The sequence below is a fragment of the Saccostrea echinata genome, unplaced genomic scaffold (genome assembly GCF_033153115.1).
Source record: "Saccostrea echinata isolate AGI-Se365-2 ecotype Australia unplaced genomic scaffold, CSIRO_AGI_Sech_v1 ptg000003l, whole genome shotgun sequence".
NCBI lineage: Eukaryota > Metazoa > Mollusca > Bivalvia > Ostreida > Ostreidae > Saccostrea > Saccostrea echinata.
Window position 1 is genome coordinate 12,905,385 of NW_026889752.1, and position 26,035 is coordinate 12,931,419.

A 26,035-nucleotide genomic window follows, 5' to 3' on the forward strand; every position below is an offset into this window, starting at 1 on the left:
AGTTCAGCAGAGAAATTGATTAAGTAACCCACAAAGAAAAGAACTTACAAACGATGCTGATTATATGAGAGGCTTTGTTTTCGGTCGCTGAAATAGTGATGCTATGCTTTACTCATGCTAACTTGTAAAAGAGTTGTTAAAGGAAAATTAGTTTTCAGAATCACTTCTGAAAGTTAAACGGTAGTCGGAACATGTAACTGAGGACATGTATAAAGATATCTATTATGATGAAAACGATCATCAAAGACCTAAAGAATGTAACACATTTTCTGTTTTACCTCGTTTAGAGACCGATTCCTTTCTTTTACAGTAAACTAAATGCTTTGCGCGTGAAATCGTGAAATATCATAGTCGCAGGCAATAAGATGTTTCAGTCTAACGTAGCTTTTAAAAAACGAAATTAACAAAATGAACGTTTGTTTTAATGGCCAGTATATTTTCAGAAATGTTTCAATCCATATTCTAAAACAATCGGATTTTGTGATAAATATCGTGCAAAATCAGCACTTGTATCTCTTACTTGTAGTTAAACATGATATATCTTTTACTAATTAAGGTTTTTTGTTTTAAAAAATAAAGTAAAGAACAATGGTGAAATCAATAACTCCATAATATCCCGGCCCATACTGCTGTAAGCACTTAATTGCCGCCACACAGCCTGACTGGAAAGTATTGCCAATTTTCTTCAAAATCTCACGAATGCAATTAATAACTGCCTACAATGCAAGATGAACGAAAAACTAACCGCGGGCGTCCAAATATCAGTAAATTGAAGTGACATGAAGATATCTATAACATAAACATGATTTTGTGAAGTCAGTAAAAATTCAGAATACGTTTCAACTTATAGTGGTTGACCATGGCCTTGAGTAATATACACTATGGGGTCAAAGATAATATACTGTGGAATCATCATTGTTCCTGGGGGACCAGTGTATTTCATGGGTCACCCTTACCAACGAATTTACATCCCCACGAACGTTTATTTTATATTGATTCATTGAATCTTCCGTATAAACAAATAAGCCACGAAGTTACGTCCCCACGAACAAGTAAAGTTTTGCTTGCCCACGAACATTGACCCCCACGAATTAAAATGATTCCACAGTATGATGCACACTATTGATATATTACAGAAACGTAAGACCAGTGGATCCACAAACTACATTGACATTGAGAACAAATACCGGATGTAATTTTAAATTATGATTTACAATGCATGGTCATATGATTTCCTCATATTCAGTATGACATCAGATAGTAATGGATGGAGATGTGACAAGTTACCCCTGGTATAAAGAAGGAAAAAGAAACCTTGGGAAGATTAATAGATTCATTTTTCTGCTTTGTTGCCGTTTGGTTGGCAAGATCCATGTACTTTCTTTGTTTAATTAGTTCTCATATATATACACTAGAAATTAAATGATTAAAAAACTTTTTGTTTATTTAATGTGGGTTTGTAGTCATTAAAAATTCTCAAAGGTTATTACATTTTGGTATCTTTTTTTAAAACATGATAAATTCATTTCAAGCCAATCTTAACGAACTCTAAAAATACATCATTTATTACCCAGCAATGATCAGGTGTCTTCTCTTTCCTGTCGATGCTTTGGTGGAGCTGGTTTTTATCGCTTTTAGAGAAGTGATTCAGTTATTAAGATATGTTATATTCATTTGCATCCACACCCGTTAATTTATTAGATAATTTGATTTTTTTTTATCTGTGACTTTGTAAAGAAAATTTCCGACTGATTTCGGTACTACTGATAACTAGAAGCGCTTCAAAAGCATAGTTGGGTCGTATTTTGGCTAACATACTCAGTATTCCATACTAAATGTTAGGGCATTGTTGTTGGATTACTCAGTTAATCTCAAGAGGGGTGTGAACGGTCGACAGGGAAAGCTTACTCCTCCTACCTAGCTGATCCCACGTCTATTGTTCCCAGAGGTCGGTGTTTTTGCTCTGTTCACGTTTCGTATTGTCTACAGATTTTGAGATTTATCACAGTTTGATATCTTCACTTTGCTCATTCTGTAAGTCTCAGTCGTTATACAAATCCTTTACTACCATCAATGAAGTACTTGCTTTTTTGCATCTGACTTCAACTCCGTCTCTTTTTCTTGTATAAAGGACGTCCTAATCTGATGTTTAGTGACGAAAACAAGGCGTCCTTCACCAGAACAGTGTCTTCTTTAAAAAAAGAAAAAAGAAAAATGCACCAGATACATGTTGAACGCACGTAGCATTCAATATTCGGTCAATACTTTGTAATATGATATAGCCTAGGAAACCCTTACTGACAAAAAATGATTTTTATTTACATTACACAATCATGCTTTGAAAATGATACAAACAAATTTCTGAAAGTTTAATCAAAATTCATCTCTGCATATTTTTTTCAATCATGAAACATCTTCCGCTCTTTCATCGTACTGTATCTAGAGTGGTCTGATAGTTGTTGGTGCATTATTCCACCAGTCAGTGATGTGTGTTCTTTTTTATGTAAGTCAATAAAGGATTATGTTTGATAATACGCATTCCTTAATCATTCAGTGGTTTAGTCCATGAGTTGTTTGACATGACTAGGGATCGACCTGAATTGCAGTACGGAAGAAAGCGGTCAATCAGATAAGGTTTGCAATGGGCAAACTACACTACATTATATCAAAAAAAATTCTTCTCTGAAAGTATAAATATTAGAACACCGCCCAAAAATAAAATGAATTTCGCAATAAAGAAAATTTTTGCTTACTGTATAAATTTCTTTTTATTTTAGCGAGATATACATTTGGCCAAGCGCACTGTTGTTCATGGGCAGATTCTTGATTTTTCCCCAAAATTATCATAACACCGATATCGCTCCACTTATGATAACGCAAAACATGCATAATTTATATTTTCGTTGAAGTTCCAATATACACAAGAAGGAAGAAATGCATATAATATATTTAAACTTATTTAAAATGTTCAACGAGCCTTGCATGAATGCCGTACAGTTACAGTTATGAAATGTTCTATAGCCTGACGAGTGCACTGCACACACAGCTCTATAGTGTCCAAACATATGACTAAGGTGAAATATTTGTAACAACATCGTAAAGTAACGGGTGTTTGTGTAGTAATGCTCAACATTATTGTAAATAGTTATATAGTGAACAAAACAATGTTTATTGTCAAATAATGTGTTTTTATTCACATTCAGAGGAGAGATGCTCGAACTCTGACCGTTTGATATTGAGTGTACCTCCTCTTTCATAAGTGATAAACCACAGATATAAAACATTCATCTCGCAACTAACTAACTGACTTGACAAGATTAAAAAAAAATAAATGGATAATTAAAATAATAGTTTATTTAAACTTATAGTTATTTCAGAATCTAAAAATTTTTGATAATTCTTGAAAAAAAACAATTAAAACATTCATAAGACATCTCCATTTGATTTGATTTATTAGCCGACCGGTTTTTTTATATTCACATAAACAGAATTTATTCAAAAACGTCTACATGAGAAGTAGAAAACACATTCGATATTCAGCTGTATCGACGACGTTTTGACAATCAACAATAGCTAGTTCCATTCTTATTGCGACTCGATACTAGTATATCCCAGTGAACTCGAAAAAAAGACACATAGTCTTTCACATCTGTTTCATATTTGGATGTTTACTGACTATAGACGATAAGGGCCAACTAATAACTAAACTATATGATAAACGAGATGATTTTACTTCTCCATCGTCAACTTCCTTATTTATGCAGTTATACTCCACTATCACCTGCATACGGCGTTTGTTTCTCCCAAATTATTCGATACTCAAGAGCATGCTTTGAGTACAATTGATTTTTAAACAGAGGCATACTACTGTAAAATAAGTTGATGTCACAGGATTTCAACCCCCTTGGTTAAAGTCAGCATTTCGTAAATTCTATTGTCGTTATAATTACCATGTTACGAAATACAACCTACATGTATCACTGGGTCGTAGTTTGTACCAATTTTTAAACCTTTGTTTTAGTACTAAATTTCACTACGGAATTTTTCCGTCTACCTGATCAATACACAGGGCTAACGGTAGGTGTGATCGGTCATGCATTGAAATAATTGAAAAAAGTAAATTTTTGTGGTGTACCTGATGGTAATGCACAACTGACTTTTATTGCTTCCAAAGATATTTAACACAGCATACGACCTAAGTTAACCTACAGGTATTCTTAGATTTAACTTAATTGATTCAATTTTTCAATAATATATGATAGTTTTGTTTTTAAAAAAATGCAGACTTTTTATATCAGGAATGTTCGTTTTGTAAACTTTTTTCCATATACATTGCATGAAGAATTTCTATTGCAAGAACAACTATCTGGCATTTCTTTTACTCCTTATGCAACATCCTGATTTTAAGGTAATAAGTCAAGTTTGTAAAAATCATCGTCCAAGAATGAATCTTATTTTTTTAAAATGAAAATAAAGCTGAGAAATTATGTATCAAAAACATTTTAGAAAGTAACAAAGTGACAATTAAAACTGCTTCACCTCTTGTTAAGAAATACACGTAAAATATATGCAAACAAACATCAAAAGTTTAAGAATAAAGCCTGTTTAATTAATTCTGATATTCAGGGGCTAGCTAGGGTTAGCATGACTATTGGTGTACTACTTCTTCAAGACGATCTTCTTCGATTTTAGGTTATGTCAACAATGCAACAGATGTCCTCTTAAAGCTTGAGAAGCTTAAGTCGTGCTGAATGCAAAAACAGTGTGAAGTGTTGGACATTGATGTACTTCAGGTCCCGTTAATCCATTATCTGCTTTCCTTGCGGCTGTCTTTTTTCCATCAAATTATTCTTTATTTAATTTCGAAATTCATAAAGAAATATTCTCAACTTTCCTCATTCTTTAAAGATCTTCATAAATTGTTGAAAACAGTTTTACTAGTATTTTGTACAGGAGCTACTACTATACAGAAACACAAACAAAAGACATGATGCACTTTGCAATTTTATTATACTTCCTATATTCATGTAAATTTTTCTTTCTATTATTAGTTGTTCCCCCTTTAGCACGAATAACAGTCTTAATACGACAAGGTATGAATGAATTAAGTTTTGCAAGAAAAGCTTTTGAAAATGATCATGATTCCTGCTGGAGTGCCTTCCACATATCTTTTTAGTCCTTTGCATGTTTTGAACAAAGATTTCCTTCCTTTAATCCAAAATGTTTTAAATTGGGTTTAAATCTCGAGACTTTTTTCCGGTAGTCGAAGTGTCGAAACTGTATCGTGTTTGAGAAATTCTCTTGTTCTCGGAAAGAGATAATGCAAGATGTTAGTAACACATGTACTTGTTTACTATTTCCAAGAAAACGATTTGAATCTATAGCTCAAAAACGCAAGAGAATGTCTCAAACGCAATACAGTTTTGACACTTCCACAGACGGAAACTTGTCCAGATTTAAACCCAATTTAGAACATTTTAGACCAAACCTTTTTCTTAACTTGCCAACGACTTAAATTTGGAAGGCACTGCAGCAGATATGGTCCCTCACTTCCATAAAGGTTCTGTGAAAACTTTATTAATAGTATGTCTTGTTGCATGAAATACTGTCATTCGTGCAAAAAGGGTAGCAATTAACTATTTGAAAGAAAAATATAAATTATACATGAAAAATAACTGTGATGATAAAATAACAAAACTCATGATATCTTTTGTATGCATCTGTTTAATAGAAATACATATCTTCCAAAAGAAGTTTTGTTCACAAATTCATGTCAGATTTTAAAAAATTGAGCTGTAGTTTAAAAATGGCAGAGTTGGGCCTAGAGATAATTTCAATTCAAATTATCAGAAATTCAAATGGATACCAGATTTGAAATTATAACTAAAAGAGATAAAATCTAACACTTTAATTTAGATACATTAGACCTAAGCTTTAAATTAAAAAGCATGTAATAATTCATTTATTGCTGTAAAATAGCTCTTAATAATTGGGTTACTAAAAGTAAGTGGCTGTTGTTTGGCTGTATAGTGGCTGAATGTTTAATTATTGCTTTTTAATGATATAAAAAAGTTTAAATGTAAACTTAACATTGGAGACTTGAGTTTTTGATGTATGGATTTTTTTTGCCCGTTTGTTCCTAAAACTATCCTAATATTTGATTGACCATTGAGGATTTGAACTAGTTGATGGGCATATTGCAAGAGCTAGTGTTACAGTTTGTGTCCTATTGTTTGGGTGATCATGCATAACTCTTTGGCATATTCTTTGGCATAACTCTTTTTCATATTATGAAATCTGAATGTTTAGTTGACGTTAGATTTTTCCTGTTTGGGTTTTTTGTCTCATTTTAAACTCGTTTGGATGGATAGATGAGTTCAAAGTTCATCAACCCTCTTCTAAGAGAGGTAACTCTCACTGGGGAAAACGACTGTTACTCCTTTATGCGATTGTCAAGTTAAAAGACCATTTCTGTGAAACTTTGTAAAACTCTTCCAAAGTATGTTAAAATTAAGTAATCTATACATAAATTAGACATTTTGGAAAATCACGCTAAAGCACATTTTTATAAAAGAGTGACCAGTAATATTATCAACTTTAAGATCAGTAACGTAATCGGATGATTCCCAATTAACATTGCAAAATAAATAAATAATAAGAATATTTAAAAAGCTCTCTAAAAATCAGCCAGTATTCGTATGTCTAGTTAGATCACTGACTTGTAGGATTTGAGAAAGTAATTTGACTCTCCTGTAAGAGTCTGTTGCTTTCTCCATCAGGAGGCTGTCTTTGAATGTTTCCCTCGCGGCATGTCTGAAATCGAAGAAAGATCTTCCTAATATATTCCTTGCGTAGCAATACGTAAAGCCAAGGGTTCACATTGGATTTTAAGTCTATCAGTCGAACAAGCCAAAGTTCAAGTTTTCCAGGAGAACCAGATATGATTTTGATTCCTCGTAAAAATATGTCCACCTACAAAAGAATAAAAAGAAATTTACTGAATAATTAGTGCATGTTGAAGGAAAAATTCTAATGTTTATTTTTTCGATTCAATAACATGTCATTTTCTATGCTAATAATCGCTCTGTTAGAAAATGTCTTAAAATGTGTTCGTTAAAAGTATATCATAATTGTCGCCCGCGTGGCGCAGTGGTTAGAGCGTCTGCTCTAGAGTCGCGAGTAAGGAGCTGATCCTTACGTCGCGGATTCGAATCCCACTGTGGGACGTGGAGACCGGTCCTTCGGATGAGACCGTATAAACCGAGGTCCCGTGTCGCAGTAGGTGCTGGCACGAAAAAGATCCCTCACTGCTCAATGGCCGTAAGTGCCGAGTATAGGACAAAATTTGCAGCTCTCCACCGGCAAGTGGTGGCGTCTCCATATGAGTGAAAAATTCTCGAGAGGGACGTTAAACAACATACAAACAAAAAATATCATTAGTTGTAACAGAGAGATTATTAGCACGACTTGTACTTGACAACACCCACCAAAAATGGTCCCCAACAAAGGACATAAAGTGTCACTGAAATCGCCAAAAAAAAATTGACATGAACATCATAGAAGCCAGTTACACGGTCAGTGTCGAGAAGTCTGCCACGGTGTTCAGGGTCCCTACAAGACATACACATGACGCAGATATTTATGTACACAGTGTAGACGAGGACGCAAATTCCTGTTAGAGAGTATACTGTTGCACTAAATACAGATCCAATACCTTTGTTCGTGACGTCAATAAAGCACCAAGACCCGGGATAAAAGGTTTCGCTTTGTCCAACGAACAAATGAAGTAAAGACACAAGTGCCGAAAAAATCCATATCATCAACAGACCAAAGAGATATTTTCGGCGATTCCACCGCATCGCGTCAAGTGGTTGTCCACTGTTAGTTAAAACAAGATATCGGTCTGTGCTGATACCGGAAATGATCATACCTGACGAAATTTGCGTGAAAGAGTAGATGAATGACTCAGCCTTGCAAAGATGAGGGGGAATTGTGTAATTAAAATTAGATCCATATCGTAAGACTTCAAATGGGAAAACTATCAACTGGTTAAGAAAGTCAGACATTGCTAGACCCAAGAAGAAAATGTAGAAGGAGCGCCATTGATGGTGCTCCCGGTTGCAACAAATAACACATAAGGCTAGTCCATTGCCTACAAATCCAAAGGCGAAAAACACGTATGTCGGAATCCCCGATTCGTGGATATCAGGATCATGTGTTGAATTTGCCATCTGTGAGTTCATAGACAAACTTCCAGATAAACTGTTGGTTTTGATGTTCTCCACAAGGTACACCTATATTTCCTTATTATCCTTTCAATATCATGATAAATTTACTCTCTAACACACTTCCTTGGAGCAGTTGTTGCATTGAAGCAATAGTAGATCCTCTTTTTGATTTTCATTTACTTTGTTTTCTATTCAGATTTTAAAGGATTTTCCATACATCTGACATGTGACGATTTAATGCATGAGGTCAATGCTTTCCGGAAGGAGTACTTAACGTCTGAGGATAAAAATCATTGTATACTTGTTCACATTTTCACAAAATCAAATTACACCTAATCAGAGTGTAATACACAGTGTCTTTTTATTATATATATATGTATTCTTTATTTTAAATTTGATAATCATATTAATAATTGAACCTCTCTCTCTCTCTCTCTTTCTCTCTCTCTCTCTCTCTCTCTCTCTCTGAGATAGTTACCAGGTTACATCTTGTTAAAATTCCTTCTCAACAAAAATGTTAAAGATATAGGATTGTAGTTTTTCCAGAGACTTGTTTATCAATTTCCAGTGACTGTTTACATGTACGTGATGTAAACCCATCCATCCCAATATAACCACTTAGTTTTCTCAATAATCTATTTCCAATCACCCTGGTGATCAATTCATAGCATGAGTAACTGATGTTGACCCTTATTCGACACGCCATAAATTGATAGAAAACAGGAAGTCTCTAGCAAACATGGCACCCAAAAGTGTACTTAAGTGGAGACTAAATTTACTTGACATCGGAGGCCACTTCAGGACAGAAATGAAATTTACATCTACTGGCCACTGGAAGCAGACTATAAAGGATAAGATATATGGAGAGGTGGATGGTGAACTTGTGTCCGTCTGCCAATTTATTTACCTATTCATGAATTAATGTTCAGATGGCTATACTTTATTAGATGCGACACTAGAGGAAAGTTTTTTTTGGAAATCAAAACCAAACAATACACAAGAACATGAATATATAATTTATTCAAAAAAGTTAAAATCGTTCACTTCTTAAAATGATGGCTATAGTAAGTGAATTGCCAAAATACCAAATCGTATATAAATTCGTCTGAATCAATGAAATGTTGTTTTCACATATCTTCAATTGATAAACTAATAACTACATGTACAATTAAATTTAACATATTTAGCGACTGTTAAACAGGCGGCGTAATCTAGCAAGCAATCCAAACATTTCTTTCTTCTCTTTCCTCTGCTGAAATAAAAAGAAAGTTTGTAGGAATCATGTTTTATTTATACAATCATATGTGGATGAGGACACCAGAACATACAATAGGAAAATGAAATGTATATAAAATGATAAGGGTGGATGTTAACCTGTTGTTTCTTTGATTTGACACAACAAAAGAATCTTCTCCAACCTTTAGGTGTTGGTACAGGATCATCCTCCTACAAGCCAAAATTCATTTACATTTTTTTGCAGATGTTGTTGGTTTTTCTTTTATTTTTAAGCTACAATTGTGTAATTCAAAAAAAGTAAAATTCTAAAAATTACCTTACGAATTACTTTTTTATATTAAATACACACCATGTCGTTGGTTACATCTGGTTCAGATAAAGTCTTTAAGCTATAAACAAAAGATGGAAGAAATCTGATGATAGCCTTAATTTGTAATCGGCTTTGTTTCTACAATTATCGAATATGTTAATTATGTATATCATTTCACTTACGAATACTGGACAAACCTTGTGTTAGTGGCTGCACGGGTAAACAGGTCTTCAACGACCTTCGAGGCTGTGTTGTACACAGCCTAAATAACGAAAAGACAAATGTTGATCTATTTAAAGTATTATTTATTAAATAAATATAAGTTTTTTGTGTATTAGGAAGTCAATATATTCGTATTAAATAGTCAATATCTATGCGCATTAGATTAGTCAATATATACTAGTACAATATGAACATACATGTATATTAGTATTCCATTTAATGAATACCTTTTGCATTGCTAATTTCTCAGCGTTCCTCTTTTCTAAGAGAGCTCTCAGTCTGGCATCATATTCTACAGATCGTACCAAGGTTGGTACATCCACCTCTACTATAACTGCTCTATAAACAGGAAATAAGTCAGTGAATAGTTATGCTTATATATCTTTTCCTTAAGAGATGTCGGTTATAGTTCAGTGACAACTGTCCATAGAAGCAAACTGTTTTCTTTTAACTTGCACTAGCAAAATAAAATTCTGGTATTTATTGTTGTCCTTCAGCTGAATCTTCTCCGTTATTGTCAGTGTTGCTCTTTTGAGAAACTTCATATTTTTTTAATCATTACTTTTTTTCACTTGAACTCTACCGTTAACATCATGGGCACTGATTTGGTCATTACCATTTACGATAAATATTTCTAAATTTATAACAATTCATGAAAATAGAATCCACGCTGATACCAGAAACAAAGTCCTGATTTACTTTGAGTACATACCCAAGAATATCGCAGTTAGTAGTTGCTTGGATTATCAGGTCATTCACATTTTCCTGGGCTGCTTTGTACAATAACTGTCAATGAAAAAAATGGCCATGTGTAATTTCTACTGTTATTGATGAAAATTGATAATTTTAATCTCTCATTTCGCCTTTCAAATGTACAATGTCTTCATATACAGTGATATAGTCAAACCTCGTAATCTCGAATTCCATCGGACTATCCGTGGATTCGAGATAATGAGGGTAAAAAACATAAAGTAAAAGTGGTTTGGACTGCCTACTCACTTCAAAATATCCCTGGTATTCGGATATCGGTGTTTGAGTTAACGAAGATCAATGTATATTTACATCTTGATATTTAACGAAGAATATATAAGGAGTTAAATTATGTAAGTACTATATTGTATTAAGGACATACGCAACGTACCTTACCTACTGATAATTTTTCTAGATATTCTTAATTTAAGATTATAGTGTCATCAGATGTTCGTAGAAAAAAAACAGCATGCATTACCAGGGGTTTTGAAAAGATATCAATTGATGAAAATTCTTGTATAATTCATAAAAAATATATTAAAATTACTAAACATATATTCTACATGTTTTGTTTATCCAAACTTGTTTTAGAAGAAGTGTACAACAGCATATATAGACATTAAAATGTTGCAGTCACAGTTCTTTTAAGTATTGGAACTCTTCAACTCCATTGGAAAAGACAATAAAGTTCAAACTATGTTGCGTATGTCCTTAAGATTACTTGAATAGAAAATTTTACAGGTAGTGTATGAGAATATAAATTCTAAAAGAATTATGGGTGTCAAATCGGTCGATTTTTGATAATCGGTTACTCGGACGTTTTTCCGATCGAGTACCCGGGTACTCGTTAAAAATGTAAATACAAGTTTGTTAATTTTTAATTGTTAATTTGTTAAATCCAATAGCTGTTTTTATCACGCTTTATAAATGTATATAAACATGGAGTCTAACGGAAATGAGTTTTGTTCTAAATAAATACATGTACAAAAGACACAATTAATACATCAAAAATTACAAATGGTCTACAGTTCTTGTTTAGGATCTATTTCATCAACGCAAAAGGAGGACAATCTGTTACGCAAGTTTGTGATGATTAGACTAGCGAAAGAGAAGGAACGGACGTTGTTTGGATCGTTAGTTTAATATTTTTTCATATGTTGATTTTTTACCCCCGTATACACTAAACTTATACTATGGAAACTGACTTTAAACATTTTTTTTTTAATCTTTACTTATTTTTAAATGGGTAACGGCATTTCTATGCATGTCCAATTTCGCTGCCGTATATTATAAGTAAATAATTTTAAAATGATGTGAAGATAATAGACCACGATTTTCACTGAAAAAACAATCATTGAAGACATCAAAAAATTAAGGACCACAATAGGTGAGAACAGCTGCGTACCATGTGACAGGTCACTACCGTATATACTCACCTATAAGTCGGTCCGTCTATCAGTCGGTTGTATTTTTAAGCTTAAATTAGAAGGATTGACCCACTAAAATACCAGTCTTTTTATAACTCGCGTATAAGTCGGATAAAGAGTTTTGGACCAAAGTTAAACTCCCAAAAAAACGACTTATAGGCGAGTATATACGGTAATTACTGTGTATACACCACCATGAGCGATAACGGGTGTTTACATGTGTAGATGACGACACGCTAATTACCCGTATGCTTATTTAAGTTATTTTCTTATAAGTTTTTGATAAAAAATATGTACTTTGAAATAAGAAAAAATACACATCCGAGTAACCGAGTACCATTTTTAGTATTCGATACTCGGACGTTCGATCGAGTACCCGGTTAACCGGGTACTCGTTGACATCCCTAAAAAGAATACATGTAAGATCATAAATAATTTTTATACCTTTTGAGTTATTTTTCTCTGGTCTTCATAAGACTTTCGTGTCGCCATGATTCTTACTTCTGCAAACTTTGCACGAGTGGCTGGAAATGTGAGGAAGTACTGTACAATTTCGGAGGCTGCCATGTACATAATCTAAAGAAATTTAATACAAAATAATTATAATTATCAGTAAACACAATATTCAGAGTTGTATGTATAATATACGAAATACAATATGAAATATGTAGGCATTTGAAATAAATATTTCTATGTTCAATAGATACCTTTTGCATTTTCAGTTTCTCAGTGTTAATCCATTGTTGGTATGCGCTCTGTCGTACGTCATAATTTGCAAATCGGAGTGGGGCAGTTGTAGCTAATTGTCCCTTGTCTGGGCTTAAAAAAATGCGTATTGCAATATATATTGCATATAATACCACATTACAATATATATGATATATAACCCTGTTTTTCTTCTAAACCTTTACTCTTGATATGTACAAATGGTATAAGGTTGTCATACAGCTTAGAATGGCAAAAAAGGAAAATCCCTTGATCTAAAGAATGCGCAGAATCTAGAGAGGGTCGGGGGGGGGGGCGGACCCCATCCCCCTGGAATTTGCAGAGTTATTTAAAGTATATACTGAACCAAATCCAAATTGACTTTGCCCCCCCCCCCCCCGGAAAACGTGGAACCCACCCCATCATCACTAAATAGGTTTTTTCACGTTATGGAAAGGGATCTTTTTTATATATTGCATAAATGTGACGTATTTTGCTAACTGAATCTTCTAATGCTGCGCGGCTTTTCCAAAAACATCATGGCTACAGATTACTTTCGTATAGAAAGGAACGTTTGCTTTCCAGATTGTTTTTACCTTGGAATATCCTGGCGACATGTAGTAACACGCAAAATCAAGTCCCTCACATTCTCCCGTGCTGCTTTGTATAACATCTGTCGACAAAAAAAAACTATAGAGTTTATTTGTGCTCCTCAGCAATTAAAGACTTCAAGGCGTAAAATGTGTTATTCCTTATTAAAATTATTAAATTTTATATCGTGTAATTTTATCAATTATGTAAATCTTTAACGATATGGATCTGACATGAATTGCATAAAGTAAATCTCTATTTACGAGAACTTTATTTTCGCGTAATAAAGCGACGGAGATGGACTGCTTGCGAAAATTTCACACTCGCATACATTTTCATTAGCAAAGGATATATGTACAGCAATAATCAGCTTTCGTGAAAATTTTACGTCATATTTTAATACGTTTTTATTATACCTCTTGTGTTGTTCTTCTTTGTTCTGCATAGAAATTTCGTGATGCCACTACTCTCTTGTCGGAAGCTCCCACCAGGGCGAGGGTCATACAGGTGTTAGTCTGTTCTTTGGCAACGCTGAAAGGGAAAAAAACAATTAACTTGAAGCTTATTTCTCCGGAACTACTCGATATGTTATGTTAGAATTGATTGGTTTAATATTTGTAAAAGACGCCAGTAAATCAATAAAAAAAATCTTTTAGGCTCTTTATTTTTTAACAAACCTGTACTTAGTAGCGGAACAATATCTGGAAACCTGATCAAATACGTCATCGAGGATGCTGCGCACTACCTAAAACGATATCAAATATTTTATGATTATCATTATTTTAAAGGTATTTTATTGTATTTTAAAGGTCATATAAATGACAATATATGATTCAATGTAATTATTCTTACCATTTCTGATTCTTTGTTTTGAGTTTTCAACTGAAGACTTTTTTCAGCATTTTTCGAACTGCTGTCTGTTTTCATTGGCCTGCTAGTCTTGGAAGCCTCCGAGGAGCTTCGTGGTTTATCCACCCCCTATGTATTTGTCGCACCATCTGTTGTTACATTTTTTCCACTCTTGCCTTTGTTGCGTCTTCTTCTGCCTCTCGAGGATCCTCTCCTCTGCTTTGGAAGTTAAGAAGATGATATGTTTTTTAAAATTATTTATTTATTCATTTACTTATTTATTTATTTATTTTAACTATGTAATTTTATTTTTCTTCTTTATGTATACGTACCTTGTTGTCAAGGTCCCTCAGAGACAATGTGCCATTCTTGAGACATTCTCTCAGTTTCTCAGAGTTCTAAAACCGAAATTTAACTCCTAGATAGACTCGCTTAAAAAATATATATCAAATTGCATCTCCTTCTTAAAGTTTTAATCTTATATACTGGTATAAACTTCAGAATTAAATGTAATATTATGTCGGATACATTTAACAATTTAATGTTATACACGTCAACTTTTCACACAACCTACCTCCAATGAACTTGTCAGTTTATGAAACAACGAAGGAAAATATACTTCTAAACAGATCAGCTTGAACCATGTATAAAAAAAACTTGCATTATGACGACCTTCATATAGTGATGTCATTGATATTGTGACGTCATTCGATTAAAAACTTAATATTTGTGTTTCAATATCTAGGTCTATTGGTCAAAATATTCAACATATACTGAAATGTAATATCAGCAAGAAAAAATTGAGGCCTATCCATTTAGTAAAACTAGGGATCAAGTCTCTCATAATTACGAAGCAGTTTATTGCATATCATGTTTTTCAACAAGTTTGACTAGATACTTTACAGTTTATAGATTAAAACAAAAACTCCCTCTCTTCTAGTTATCTTTTCAGTGAGATGCAAGTGTATCTCGGTAAGCATGTCTGAGTAATAAACATATTAACATACATTATTATTAAATAAAGATAAGATAAATTCTATCTCTCGTTCTTTAATTCTTTTCCATCTCTTCAAAAATATTCTATATAGCCTGAACTTTTGCTGTGCTCAAACAATGCCTCCAGCTGAAATCTTATCATGACGATAATAGCTTTGTGACGTCAGTTGCACTGTGATGTCATCGGCATTTTGTACGAGAAAGAGAGAGAGAGTGATCTAGATCTATGCATTATGTTTTATGATAATGAATCCTATTTTCCCTTTATATCATGTTTATTTTATATCTATTGAATATAGACCAGATTGGTTAATATGAACAAAAATTCAAATTTATTAAGATATATAATTATATTCTAAAGTAAAATTTAAATATCATACATGTACATGTATGTCTATGAATGTAAGTTAAAAAAATAAACTATCAAATGATTATTAAAAATTGACAGAAGGTATTACATGCATTGTAAAGGACATTTTGTGGCGTCCTTTTTACTGTTTTACATGTACAACTGATTTTGCTTTTTCATCTATAAGCTATCAAGTTTCTTTAATTAGAAATAAAATAAATATCCTACGTTTGTCCACAAGTACATTTTTTGTACGACATTCTAATCGGCCATGTGAATGTTTTATAGTGTGATTATTTTTAATTACAATAACAAGAAAAAATATACAAAATTGTTTGGCAAAACTGGACCATGTTGTATCTACATCTGATCATTCAACAATTTTCTTTTTCTCTTCTTTATAGCTAATACGTTGAATTGTACTTTGGAAAAAAAATATCAGCGTAGATATGCTAACAATGTCAAGAAGTCAAGACGAACAAAATCTTTAATAGTTTAAAGTGAGGCCATCTTTCCCCCACCCCCACCCCCACCCCTTTGTGACCGAACATTCTAGAAAAATAAATTATTATTTTTCGTGATACTGTTTTAATATACTTTAAGTATAGCTGAAAGAAGTCATAAAAAACTTGAATCTGGGAGCTTCGCCCCCTGGGCCCCCTTGTAAAGAATCCTGGATCCGCCACTGATCAACCTCTCAATATTTCCGGAACTGGGGATGAGGTTTTCTTTCGCATTTATACACACCGGATGTAAATATTGTATTGCTTCCCTTACCTAGTGTAGCACGTGTGGATTTTATTGCTGTCAAAAATGGGTAAAGCTGCAAAATCAAAACGGAAGGGTGAAAGTAAAGTTAAAATAATGGTTGTGCCATGGCGAGACAAGTAATTGGTTTTCCCCACGTCTATCTATAATAACTATTTGTTACTGTATGGGTGTGAATTACATTTTTGAATACAAATAATACACATGTACGGAGCTTGCTCCCGATTTGTAGAAAAGATTTATTCGAAACAATTTTGATTCGTTATTACGTACAGTATTTAAAGCAATATCATTGGCAAGTGGAAATGGAAGTAGAAAATTAACAGTTCTACTTCTTTCTAATGTTGAGGTTATGATTTTGAAACTTTACTTCGAAAGATTTTTTTCCCTAAAAGGTACATGTAGGTGGACATGTCCAAAAAAATAAAGCTTGTATCGAATTTATATTAACAAATACACAATAGGAAAAGAAAAGCTTTCAAACAGTTGCCAACTTGTTTCTTTCAGAGAAGAATTTAGGCAAGTGCATGCAGGGGTATTTTCTGAGGATCTAGAGCCTAAACAAAGAGCATTGGCAAAGATGACTACATGGCAAAGCAGGTATAACTGTAAAATGTGCAAATGAAAATGCATCAAAGGATAATTCAATATGCTTTTTGCAATTACATGCAACAATTTACTAATTAATATGCTTTGTGCAATTGCATTTTGTAAAACTTATTTTACCAATGTGGTGACTGTGCTTAAAGCCTTTCTCGGCAGAATTAGGAATATGTTCAAAGGTTTAAATTCTATTGAATGCTTTGTTAAATCTAGTTGATTATGATATTGAGAGAATTACAGAGATCAATATGGAACAAATTTTACATGTACAATGGCATACCACACAAATCAAGCAGAAAGAATTGAGGATGCTTAAACTTCTCACTGCACAACTTTGTATATTAAGTCTTTTTCTCTACTGTTTTTATTTTTTTATAGGGCACTTAATAAATTGCCAATTGCTATTGAAAGTACCATGGCATTGTGTAGAGCATGCATATCTCATCAGCTAGCCATACAAGAAGGAACAGTCCATGAAAATCACTTAAAGCTGGTGTATGAATACAGCATGGGTATTATTAGGTCAGTTATTTTATAATTAAATAATTTTATGCATGAATTTTAAGGATATTTTAATGGAGTTAAAATTTATAATCATTTTTTAGGAAATAAATTTATGTATACTTTTGTATGAAGCAATTTATATGTATTAATATTTCCTTTTATTTTCTTTATCAGTATATAATTAATTTTAATAATTAATTCAGTTTGTAAAAAAAATAATTTCACCCCGAACTCAATCCAGTGATGATTTCCTTGGAGTCAAACTTCTATGTCTTATCTCCTGCAGGGAAAACTAACTGTTTTGAATTTGTTTCTTTATTTTAGATTTGTTAACAACATAACAGAGCTAGGACAGACTGGAAGAGTTAGAATGGCAGTCCACACTATTGCTGGCAATGTACGTATAAAAATATATAAACATCTGAGTATAGTCTTTTGAAAGCAGTTAACATTAGCATTTCTAAGTTTCAAGTGGAATTGACCTACTCTTGCAGGTACACAGTGATACATTTACATTATCTTTCAAGTTTACTGTCCCAGAAACACAAGATTTTACTACAGTCTTTTTAAACACTGAATATTTTTATGCACTTTGCTTAAAATCATTACATGTATCTTTAACTTTTATAGTTTGGTATTCCCAACTGGATAGTTGAGATGAGACACAGTGCCACACATAGATCTATGCCCTCCTTGTCAGAGCTTACTGCAGGAACTGACTGGGTGTTAGACTGGCTCAAGGTATGAAGGATTATTGGATGTAAACATTTTAAATGTACAATTTTCCTACAGTAATGGCACTTTTTGCTTGCATCCCTAAGAGTGTTGTGGACATGATATTTAGAGTACTATCTGATCTTTCAGTCACAAATAGGCAGCTGTCTGTTTGTATGAAAATCTCACTTTTGAAATAATATATGTACCCAACATTTCAATTTTTTTAAAGGGGGGGGGGGGTTAAATTTTAATGATTTGCCAAAAATTTGAAATTGAACTTGATATACAATACTTGCTACAAAGGTGCAAATCCACTGACTTTAAGGCCAAATGGTAAAGAAGAATAATATATAATCTGAATATATGATCACCATAACTCTAAAATGTGTGAGGTTGAGTCATATTCTTTGTATGAAATCATGATACATAGGGATGCTCTACTTTGCAGTGCTTTTGTTTATATTTGATCATTATGTAATAAAATTTTTTATAAAAAATCATACATAGAGCATCAATTATATCATTGTATTTATAAACATTTTACAATCTATTGATTGCTAGATCTTGTTTAGAGTTTTTTTTTTTTTTTTTTTGTATACATCATTTTTTATTTCAATTTCTCCTACAGGAGGACTTCTGGGATGCACAGTTAAAAATCATGGAGAGTATCAAACCTAAAAAATCATTTGATTTGGAAGAAGATAGGGAATTTGTGGACAAAATCATCGAAAAATACATGGCAGATACTCTAAAAGTAAGTGCGTTTTTCAGGAGAGGTAACTCTTAATTTAAACTCATACAATGTTATGCAGACATTAAACAGATTTGCATCCCTTTGATTAGATGTATTGTATAATAATATTAAAGTCTCATTGCTGAGGTAAAATACATGTAGTTTACCAAGCAAAGTTTACAAGATTAAAATTAGTAAATAAATAAATTTAATTTTTTTTCTGAGTTTCAAAACACCGAAAAAATTATTGTAGATAAAGTAAATTAATATCAACATTTTAATACTTCAACTTACATGTTTTTTAAAGTCTGTAATTTACAAAAGTTTTAAGGGACCTGTTACATGTTTATGCCTTAAACTAATGAGTAAGGAAAATAATGAGCCTGGGTAGCGCCAGGTTCCAGAGTTTTAGTCTCTGAGTAATTTGTGCAAGGGCACAGGTCGCCCCCACGGTGACCCGCTTACTTTCGCGGGATGCCTGGGTAGTTGTGATCTGCCTGTCCATTATAATCAATGAAATGTTAGTGAATCAAAAAAATAGAGGAACTGCCTGTAGATAATTTCATAGTACATTGTACTTAGGTCTGCAGATATGTATATTGTATGCAGTATATAATGTATATTCCCATGTCACAGTATGAGTAAAAACAAAAGCACAGAATATGAACAAAATATTCCCTTTTTACAGGCCATCAGAACAGGAGAGAAAAGTGTCAATTGTTACAGTGATTTACTCAGGTTACTGGAGCGACATAAGTAAGTCTGCCTGGGAGTGAAATTCAGATCCTTCTGTAATATTATATTAGAAGATCCATCTTCAGTTCAACAGTAAATGAGTTGAAATTGTTCATGTTCTCTTTGCTTTTTTGAGCAAAATGTAAAGTTTTACATCCAAACAATTGCCCCTGAATGTTTAAAATTGAGCTAACTTGATGTGAATGTGTATACTTGTAGCTTAAATTAGGAATGAACTATTTTGAAATAATATGTTGTTTAATCTCCATGGATATTGTAATTTTATTAATTTTTCAGGTCCAGAATGCTGTGCTGCATATTCAAGAAGGGACACTTCATACCAACTCCTGTACAGTTAAGAGAGCTAAACATCAGCGCAAGGGGCAAGTTTTAGTACTGTTTTGTAATTGACCCAAAAAAAAAAAATCATTTTGCAATGTTCACAATATTTGTATTGTAATCAGAACTGTGGAAAAAAGTTGTTACAATTTAAAGACAGTACTTATTCTAATTTCAGAGTTAATGAGTTCACAACATTTAAGGATACCTGATATCTTGGGTAAACTGTGGGGGCCATTATTGAACATCTTACACAGAATGAAATTGACCTCTGCCCTGGTACAGTTGATGGTTACCATGGTAACAGACAAAGAGAATTTCCAGAATTTCTTTTTATGTAGCTGGTTACATAGAATCATCAGTTCTAACTCCATGAGTGGAAATTATGAAGAACGTGAGAGAAATATTGATTCATTCATAATCGAAATGCATATTTTTAATTTTCATTAAATTTTTTCAATACATATTAAGCTAATTAAATCTTGCTCTGAGACAAAATAAAAACAAACAAGAGATATAATAGAATTTTCATGGTAATAGGAGCGTGGTCATAGTTTCAGGGAAATAAAAAGAAACTCAAACTGCTCAGACTTCTTAGTAGCTGAAAATTCTAATTTAATGTAATGAATTAATCTATATGAAATTGCTAAAAATTAATTCACTTTATGAGGGCTATTCAGAAATTAACAAGACATTTACCCTAGCTCCAGGGAAGAAGGTTAATTTATAAAAATTTACCAAAATTTTGTAAGGAACCTCATTAGTTGATTAGCCCCTGGTAACATTATAAACTTGCATATATGTCTATTGACCTGGACCCAGTTTTACATAAGAACTTATGACTAAGATCAAAATTTTTGGAATAAATTTCTTTCCTACATTAATTTGAAAATGGTTTTAATCTTTAAAAAAAGAATTTATAAAGAAATATTTTATATGTATGCAATTTTTAACAGAATCATTTATTTTGTCATAAGTTCTTTTGTAAAACAAGCCCCTTAAGATTATCATAGTTACATCATTTTAACGGCATACAGCATTAGATTTTTTCTCACATTGAAATGATTGGGAAATGTTAACTCTTCTTTTCTCTCATCACATGTTAACTTTGTATAAAAACAAAGTGAGCAAAAATTCTCTCCATTCTTAAAGTTTCTGTTAAAAGCTCGGATGTTTTTGCTATCCCAGTGTCAGATTGCCATAGAATGTCTCTTACAATCTGGGGCCTGTTTTACAAAAGAACTTACAACTAAGACCAAACTTTAATTCTGCTTATAACTTTCTAAATAAGTTTCAATTTAAAATGGTTTTAATCTGTTTAAAAGGAATGTAGAAAGATATTTTACACAATAGCAATTTTAAACAGAATCATTTATTCTGCAAAATTTTACAATCTACTTAAGTTTTTGGTTGTAGTCGTAAGTTCTTTTGTAAAACGTGTCCCTGATGAGCCTCATTCTGAATCGATTTTGGCATTAGTCCGTAATAACTGATGGTTGTCCAGCTTTGTTGATTTAACTCTTGATGAATAATTTGTCAGAAGAAACATTCCGACCAATGATAAACTATTTAAAACTGGGCTTTACATGTATAGCCTGAAGGAAATATTTTATGATATCCATATTTCTAGTAGAAATTCTAAAACTACATGTAGCACAAAATGAATTCAAAATAAAATCAAAAAATGATATATGATCTAAATAATTCTCCAACTTAATCTGGGTCCACCAGGACTAAGTACATGGTACATGTACATGTAATTACAGATTTTCAATATGTGATTTCATGACTGTGTTAGGTATTTTTATCATTGAAACTTAATATACAACTTAGAGGAAAAATTGTTAATTGAATATAACAATTTTCATAAAAACTGAAAAAACATGGATTAGAAAGGCAAATGAAAAGAATTTCACAGTACTTTGCAAATAGCCCTCATAATTGTTAAAATAGTTTTTTTTCTTATATACAATATACAATATATATATATAAGTAAAAGCACTAAATTTTGCACATAGCCCTCATATTTTGTAAAAATGAGTTTTCCTTGTATAAAAATAAGTACAAACACTAAATATTACACTGTTTTGGTGATTTCAGGAAATCTGAAAGCAAGCAAAAGGAAGCTATATAAATACAGACGACACATTCCTTACAGACTTATTCTGGAGAAATTACTGAGACATCCCAGTATCTACACACAGGTCATCATCAAACTGTAAGTCAACTACCCAGTATCTACACACAGGTCATCATCAAATTGTATGTCAACACCCCAGTATCTACACACAGGTCATCATCAAATTGTATGTCAACACCCCAGTATCTACACACAGGTCATCATCAAACTGTAAGTCAACTACCCAGTATCTACACACAGGTCATCATCAAACTGTAAGTCAACATCCCAGTATCTACACAGGTCATCATCAAACTGTAAGTCAACACCCCAGTATCTACACACAGGTCATCATCAAACTGTAAGTCATGTCAACACCCCAGTATCTACACACAGGTCATCATCAGTCTGTAAGTCAACACCCCAGTATCTACACACAGGTCATCATCAAACTGTAAGTCAACACCCCAGTATCTACACACAGGTCATCATCAAACTGTAAGTCAACACCCCAGAATTTACACACAGGTCATCATCAAACTGTAAGTCATGTCAACATCCCAGTATCTACACACAGGTCATCATCACACTGTAATTCAACACCCCAGTATCTACACACAGGTCATCATCAAACTGTAAGTCATGTCAACATCCCAGTATCTACACACAGGTCATCATCAAACTGTAAGTCATGTCAACACCCCAGTATCTGCACACAGGTCATCATCAAACTATAAGTTAACACCCCAGTATCTACACACAGGTCATCATCAAAGTGTAAGTCAACACCCCAGTATCTACACACAGGTCATCATCACACTGCAAGTCAACACCCCAATATCTACACACAGGTCATCATCAAACTGTAAGTCATGCCAACATCCCAGTATCTACACACAGGTCATCATCAAACTGTAAGTCAACACCCCAGTATCTACTTACAGGTCATCGTCAAACTGTAAGTCATATCAACACCCAGTATCTACACACAGGTCATCATCATACTGTAAGTCAACACCCTAGTATCTACACACAGTTCATCATCTATCTGTAAGTCAACACCCTAGTATCTACACAAAGGTCATCATCAAACTAAGTCAACACCCCAGTATCTACACACAGGTCATCATCAAACTTTAAATCAACACTCCAGTATCTACACACAGGTCATCATCAAATTGTATGTCAACACCCCAGTATCTACACACAGGTCATCATCAAACTGCAAGTCAACACCCCAGTATCTACACACAGGTCATCATCACACTGTAAGTCAACACCCCAGTATCTACACACAGGTCATCATCAAACTATAAGTTGATCATGTCACATTGTTAGTCATCTACAAGACTCATGTGAATAATCTGCAGCAAAATTTAATTTGAATTTAGACCATTTGTATAAGATTGTGCTGTATGTTAGAGAGGAACAAATTTTCCTTACTTGTGTAAGACAGTGAGACATTAGGGGTCTCTCTCCCATCCCCTCCCTCCCTTCTCTCTCTCTCTCTCTCTCTCTCTCTCTCTCTCTCTCAGTATGAAATACATGGCACTTTTGAAATAACTTTCACAGACCATGGATTTGCAGAACAGGGGTATATTCAAGTATGCAGCTCTAAGCTTCCCACTAGGTCCTAAATACACGTATCTAGCTCATTCTGTCAGACAGCTCTACTGTCTGATAGATGTCAGGTTTTTGATACAGATACATTTTCAGAACAGAAGTAACAAAACAACATCAGATGATGTAAATGTCAGGTGTGATATGAAGTGATAACTGAGGTTTCATTCTTGGATTTGGTTCTTAGCATCTAATACTCTAAGCTACATGTGGCTTTCTTTGTGTAGGGGCTTCAGGCATGCACACAATTCAAGATCTACATGTACCTTGTACCTGCATACTCACAATGGTCTTAAACATGCCCTTGAACACTGTGAAAAGTTCATATTAAGGACATTTTACACTTACTTCCTGCAGTGTCCCCAGAGTGACAGGTGCGAGTCATACTTGTGTTTCAGTTGTCTGATACTGAAGTCTAGCACTTGAAATATTGTCAGTTCAAATCTCTTCATGGTCCAGTGATATTTGCCTTACTCAAGCCGCCGCAAGGAAAGCTCTTGACTCTCACTTGTAGGGCTTAGGATCTACATTTTGTTTTAATTTAAAATTTTACTATTGTTTCAGATTGCTCCCCCTACAAACTCCAGCTGTTACCCCGGCAACTAAGAAGAAAATACACAAACTTCTGGATGTTGTTTGTGGAAAATCTACACAGAGTGATTCAAGTGAAAATGATACACCAATTCATTCCATTTTAGGTAGATTCATAGTGAAACAACATATGTGTATGTTATACTTGCTGAAATGAATATATAGAAACTTTGAGAATAATTTCATATTGAGTATTATTAGATCTACATGTGCAGGGTGTTCAAAAAGATTAGAAACAGGCAGTACTTTTACAAAAATGGGAGGTACCTTGTAGAAGCAATTTTGATTAAATATATTATAAAATTTTTCTCCTTTAAATATATGCTGGTACAATCATGATTTCAGCCAGGTTAAAGTACCGGGTACCAGCAGGTTGTGAAAGGCCTGCTTGTATTTACCTCTAATACAACAAATTTTTATGGTATGAAGAAGATACAAGGACTATTTTCATGTAAATTGTATATATAATTAATATATTTATCATGCATTCTTAGTTTATTTCATGTGACCATTATTTTATATTAGATGTTGATAAGTCTGTGATAGGCTCCGAGAGTGAGGAAAGCTTACCCCAGGTCGGAGATATTCAGCATCAGGCTCAGCAGTTTAATCAGTCCCCATGGACAAGAGATCAAGGTATTATCTGAATGCTTAGACAATGGAATGTGAATGGCCGTCAGGGTAAAAAGTTAAAGTTTGATCTTGAAATCACAAAAATACTATAAGGCAGTTCAATCTGTATACATTAACCAATCTATTTGTTGTAGATATCCTGAACTGGGAGCGTATTCCCCTGGGTTCTCTAGATATGTTCCAAGGGCAGATAACTCCTATCTCATGTGATGAATCTCTTGATGAGAATCCAGATGAGGAAGATTTTCTATATGAGGACGAACTCGGTTCTGATCCATATGGTGTGAAATTGTAAGTTAATACAGTATTTCAGATAAAAGGTCATTTTTGTGACATGAATGTAATGAGTACATGATTTTACATGGTCTGTCAAGTGTAGAGTCATTCAGGTTTATGGGTATTCTATTTGAGGACAACTGGTTGTTTATTATTAAATGTATATAAATCTATTATAATACAGGATTACGCCTTCAGTGTGATGTTAAACACTCAATGATGTTTATGAAAAAATCATGGAAAGCTTCTTTATAATTTCTTTATCTCCAATTCAGTTGATTTCATGCAAGTTGTTTCAATTTAAATGTTTTTTGTACATTTCAGCAGGCAGCACATTGAAACATCAAACGATGAAAAGAATGGTCTTCAAAATAAAACCAAGATATTATGGACAGATGAAGAAATCAACATAATAAAGCAGACAATGGACCTGATTTAGAATCAACATTATAAAACACACAATGGACCTGATTTAGAATCAACATAATAAAACACACAATAGACCTGATTTAGAATTTTTCAAATTCAGAAATGTAAATTGTTAAATGTTAATTTTTCTGAATTTCATTCCAATGATGCCAAAGTATAATTATTTAATGCCTGCCTGTAAGCAGAGGGTCTGTTCAACTTCATTCTCCAGGCCATATTATGTTTGTTTATATGAGCTGAATTGGTTTGGACATTTTCTTACACAATTTTATTTAGATATTAAAGCTATGTTGTTAGAGACTTAA

General features: G+C 33.2%; 3 protein-coding genes and 1 non-coding gene across 5 annotated transcripts; 2 read left to right on the plus strand and 2 right to left on the minus strand.

Annotated features, from left to right (window-relative positions):
• Positions 1–6,573: 6,573 nt before the first annotated feature.
• LOC133178895 (prostaglandin E2 receptor EP4 subtype-like) lies at positions 6,574–8,315 on the minus strand. The gene is made up of 2 exons (XM_061313555.1): positions 7,488–8,315; positions 6,574–6,972 (listed from the first exon to the last, which is right to left on the minus strand). The coding sequence occupies exons 1-2, from the start codon at positions 8,241–8,243 to the stop codon at positions 6,712–6,714; spliced, it is 1,017 nt and encodes a 338-aa protein (XP_061169539.1). The 5' UTR covers positions 8,244–8,315; the 3' UTR covers positions 6,574–6,711.
• A 1,096-nt stretch (positions 8,316–9,411) lies between these two features.
• On the minus strand, positions 9,412–14,718 carry LOC133178479 (uncharacterized). Its single transcript, XM_061313173.1, has 13 exons — positions 14,651–14,718; positions 14,322–14,537; positions 14,147–14,214; positions 13,886–14,000; positions 13,475–13,551; positions 12,881–12,992; positions 12,618–12,749; positions 10,709–10,782; positions 10,224–10,335; positions 9,972–10,036; positions 9,814–9,853; positions 9,603–9,674; positions 9,412–9,480 (listed from the first exon to the last, which is right to left on the minus strand). The coding sequence occupies exons 2-13, from the start codon at positions 14,394–14,396 to the stop codon at positions 9,412–9,414; spliced, it is 1,011 nt and encodes a 336-aa protein (XP_061169157.1). The 5' UTR covers positions 14,397–14,537; positions 14,651–14,718.
• Positions 14,719–16,442: 1,724 nt separating this feature from the next.
• Positions 16,443–26,035, plus strand: LOC133178896 (uncharacterized). Of its 2 annotated transcripts, none has more exons than XM_061313557.1 (14): positions 16,443–16,550; positions 16,939–17,031; positions 17,413–17,556; positions 17,863–17,935; positions 18,169–18,279; positions 18,884–19,009; positions 19,677–19,744; positions 20,021–20,106; positions 20,241–20,456; positions 22,163–22,280; positions 24,366–24,499; positions 24,918–25,028; positions 25,160–25,316; positions 25,626–26,035. In XM_061313557.1, exons 1-14 carry the CDS (start codon positions 16,477–16,479, stop codon positions 25,738–25,740), a joined length of 1,626 nt encoding a protein of 541 aa, XP_061169541.1. In that variant the 5' UTR covers positions 16,443–16,476; the 3' UTR covers positions 25,741–26,035. The 2 variants fall into 2 exon arrangements, with proteins under 2 accessions (XP_061169541.1, XP_061169542.1); XM_061313558.1 differs by having other exon boundaries at positions 25,629–26,035.
• LOC133178920 (U12 minor spliceosomal RNA) lies at positions 19,337–19,488 on the plus strand. The gene has a single exon (XR_009720074.1). It is a non-coding gene; the product is annotated as a U12 minor spliceosomal RNA (small nuclear RNA).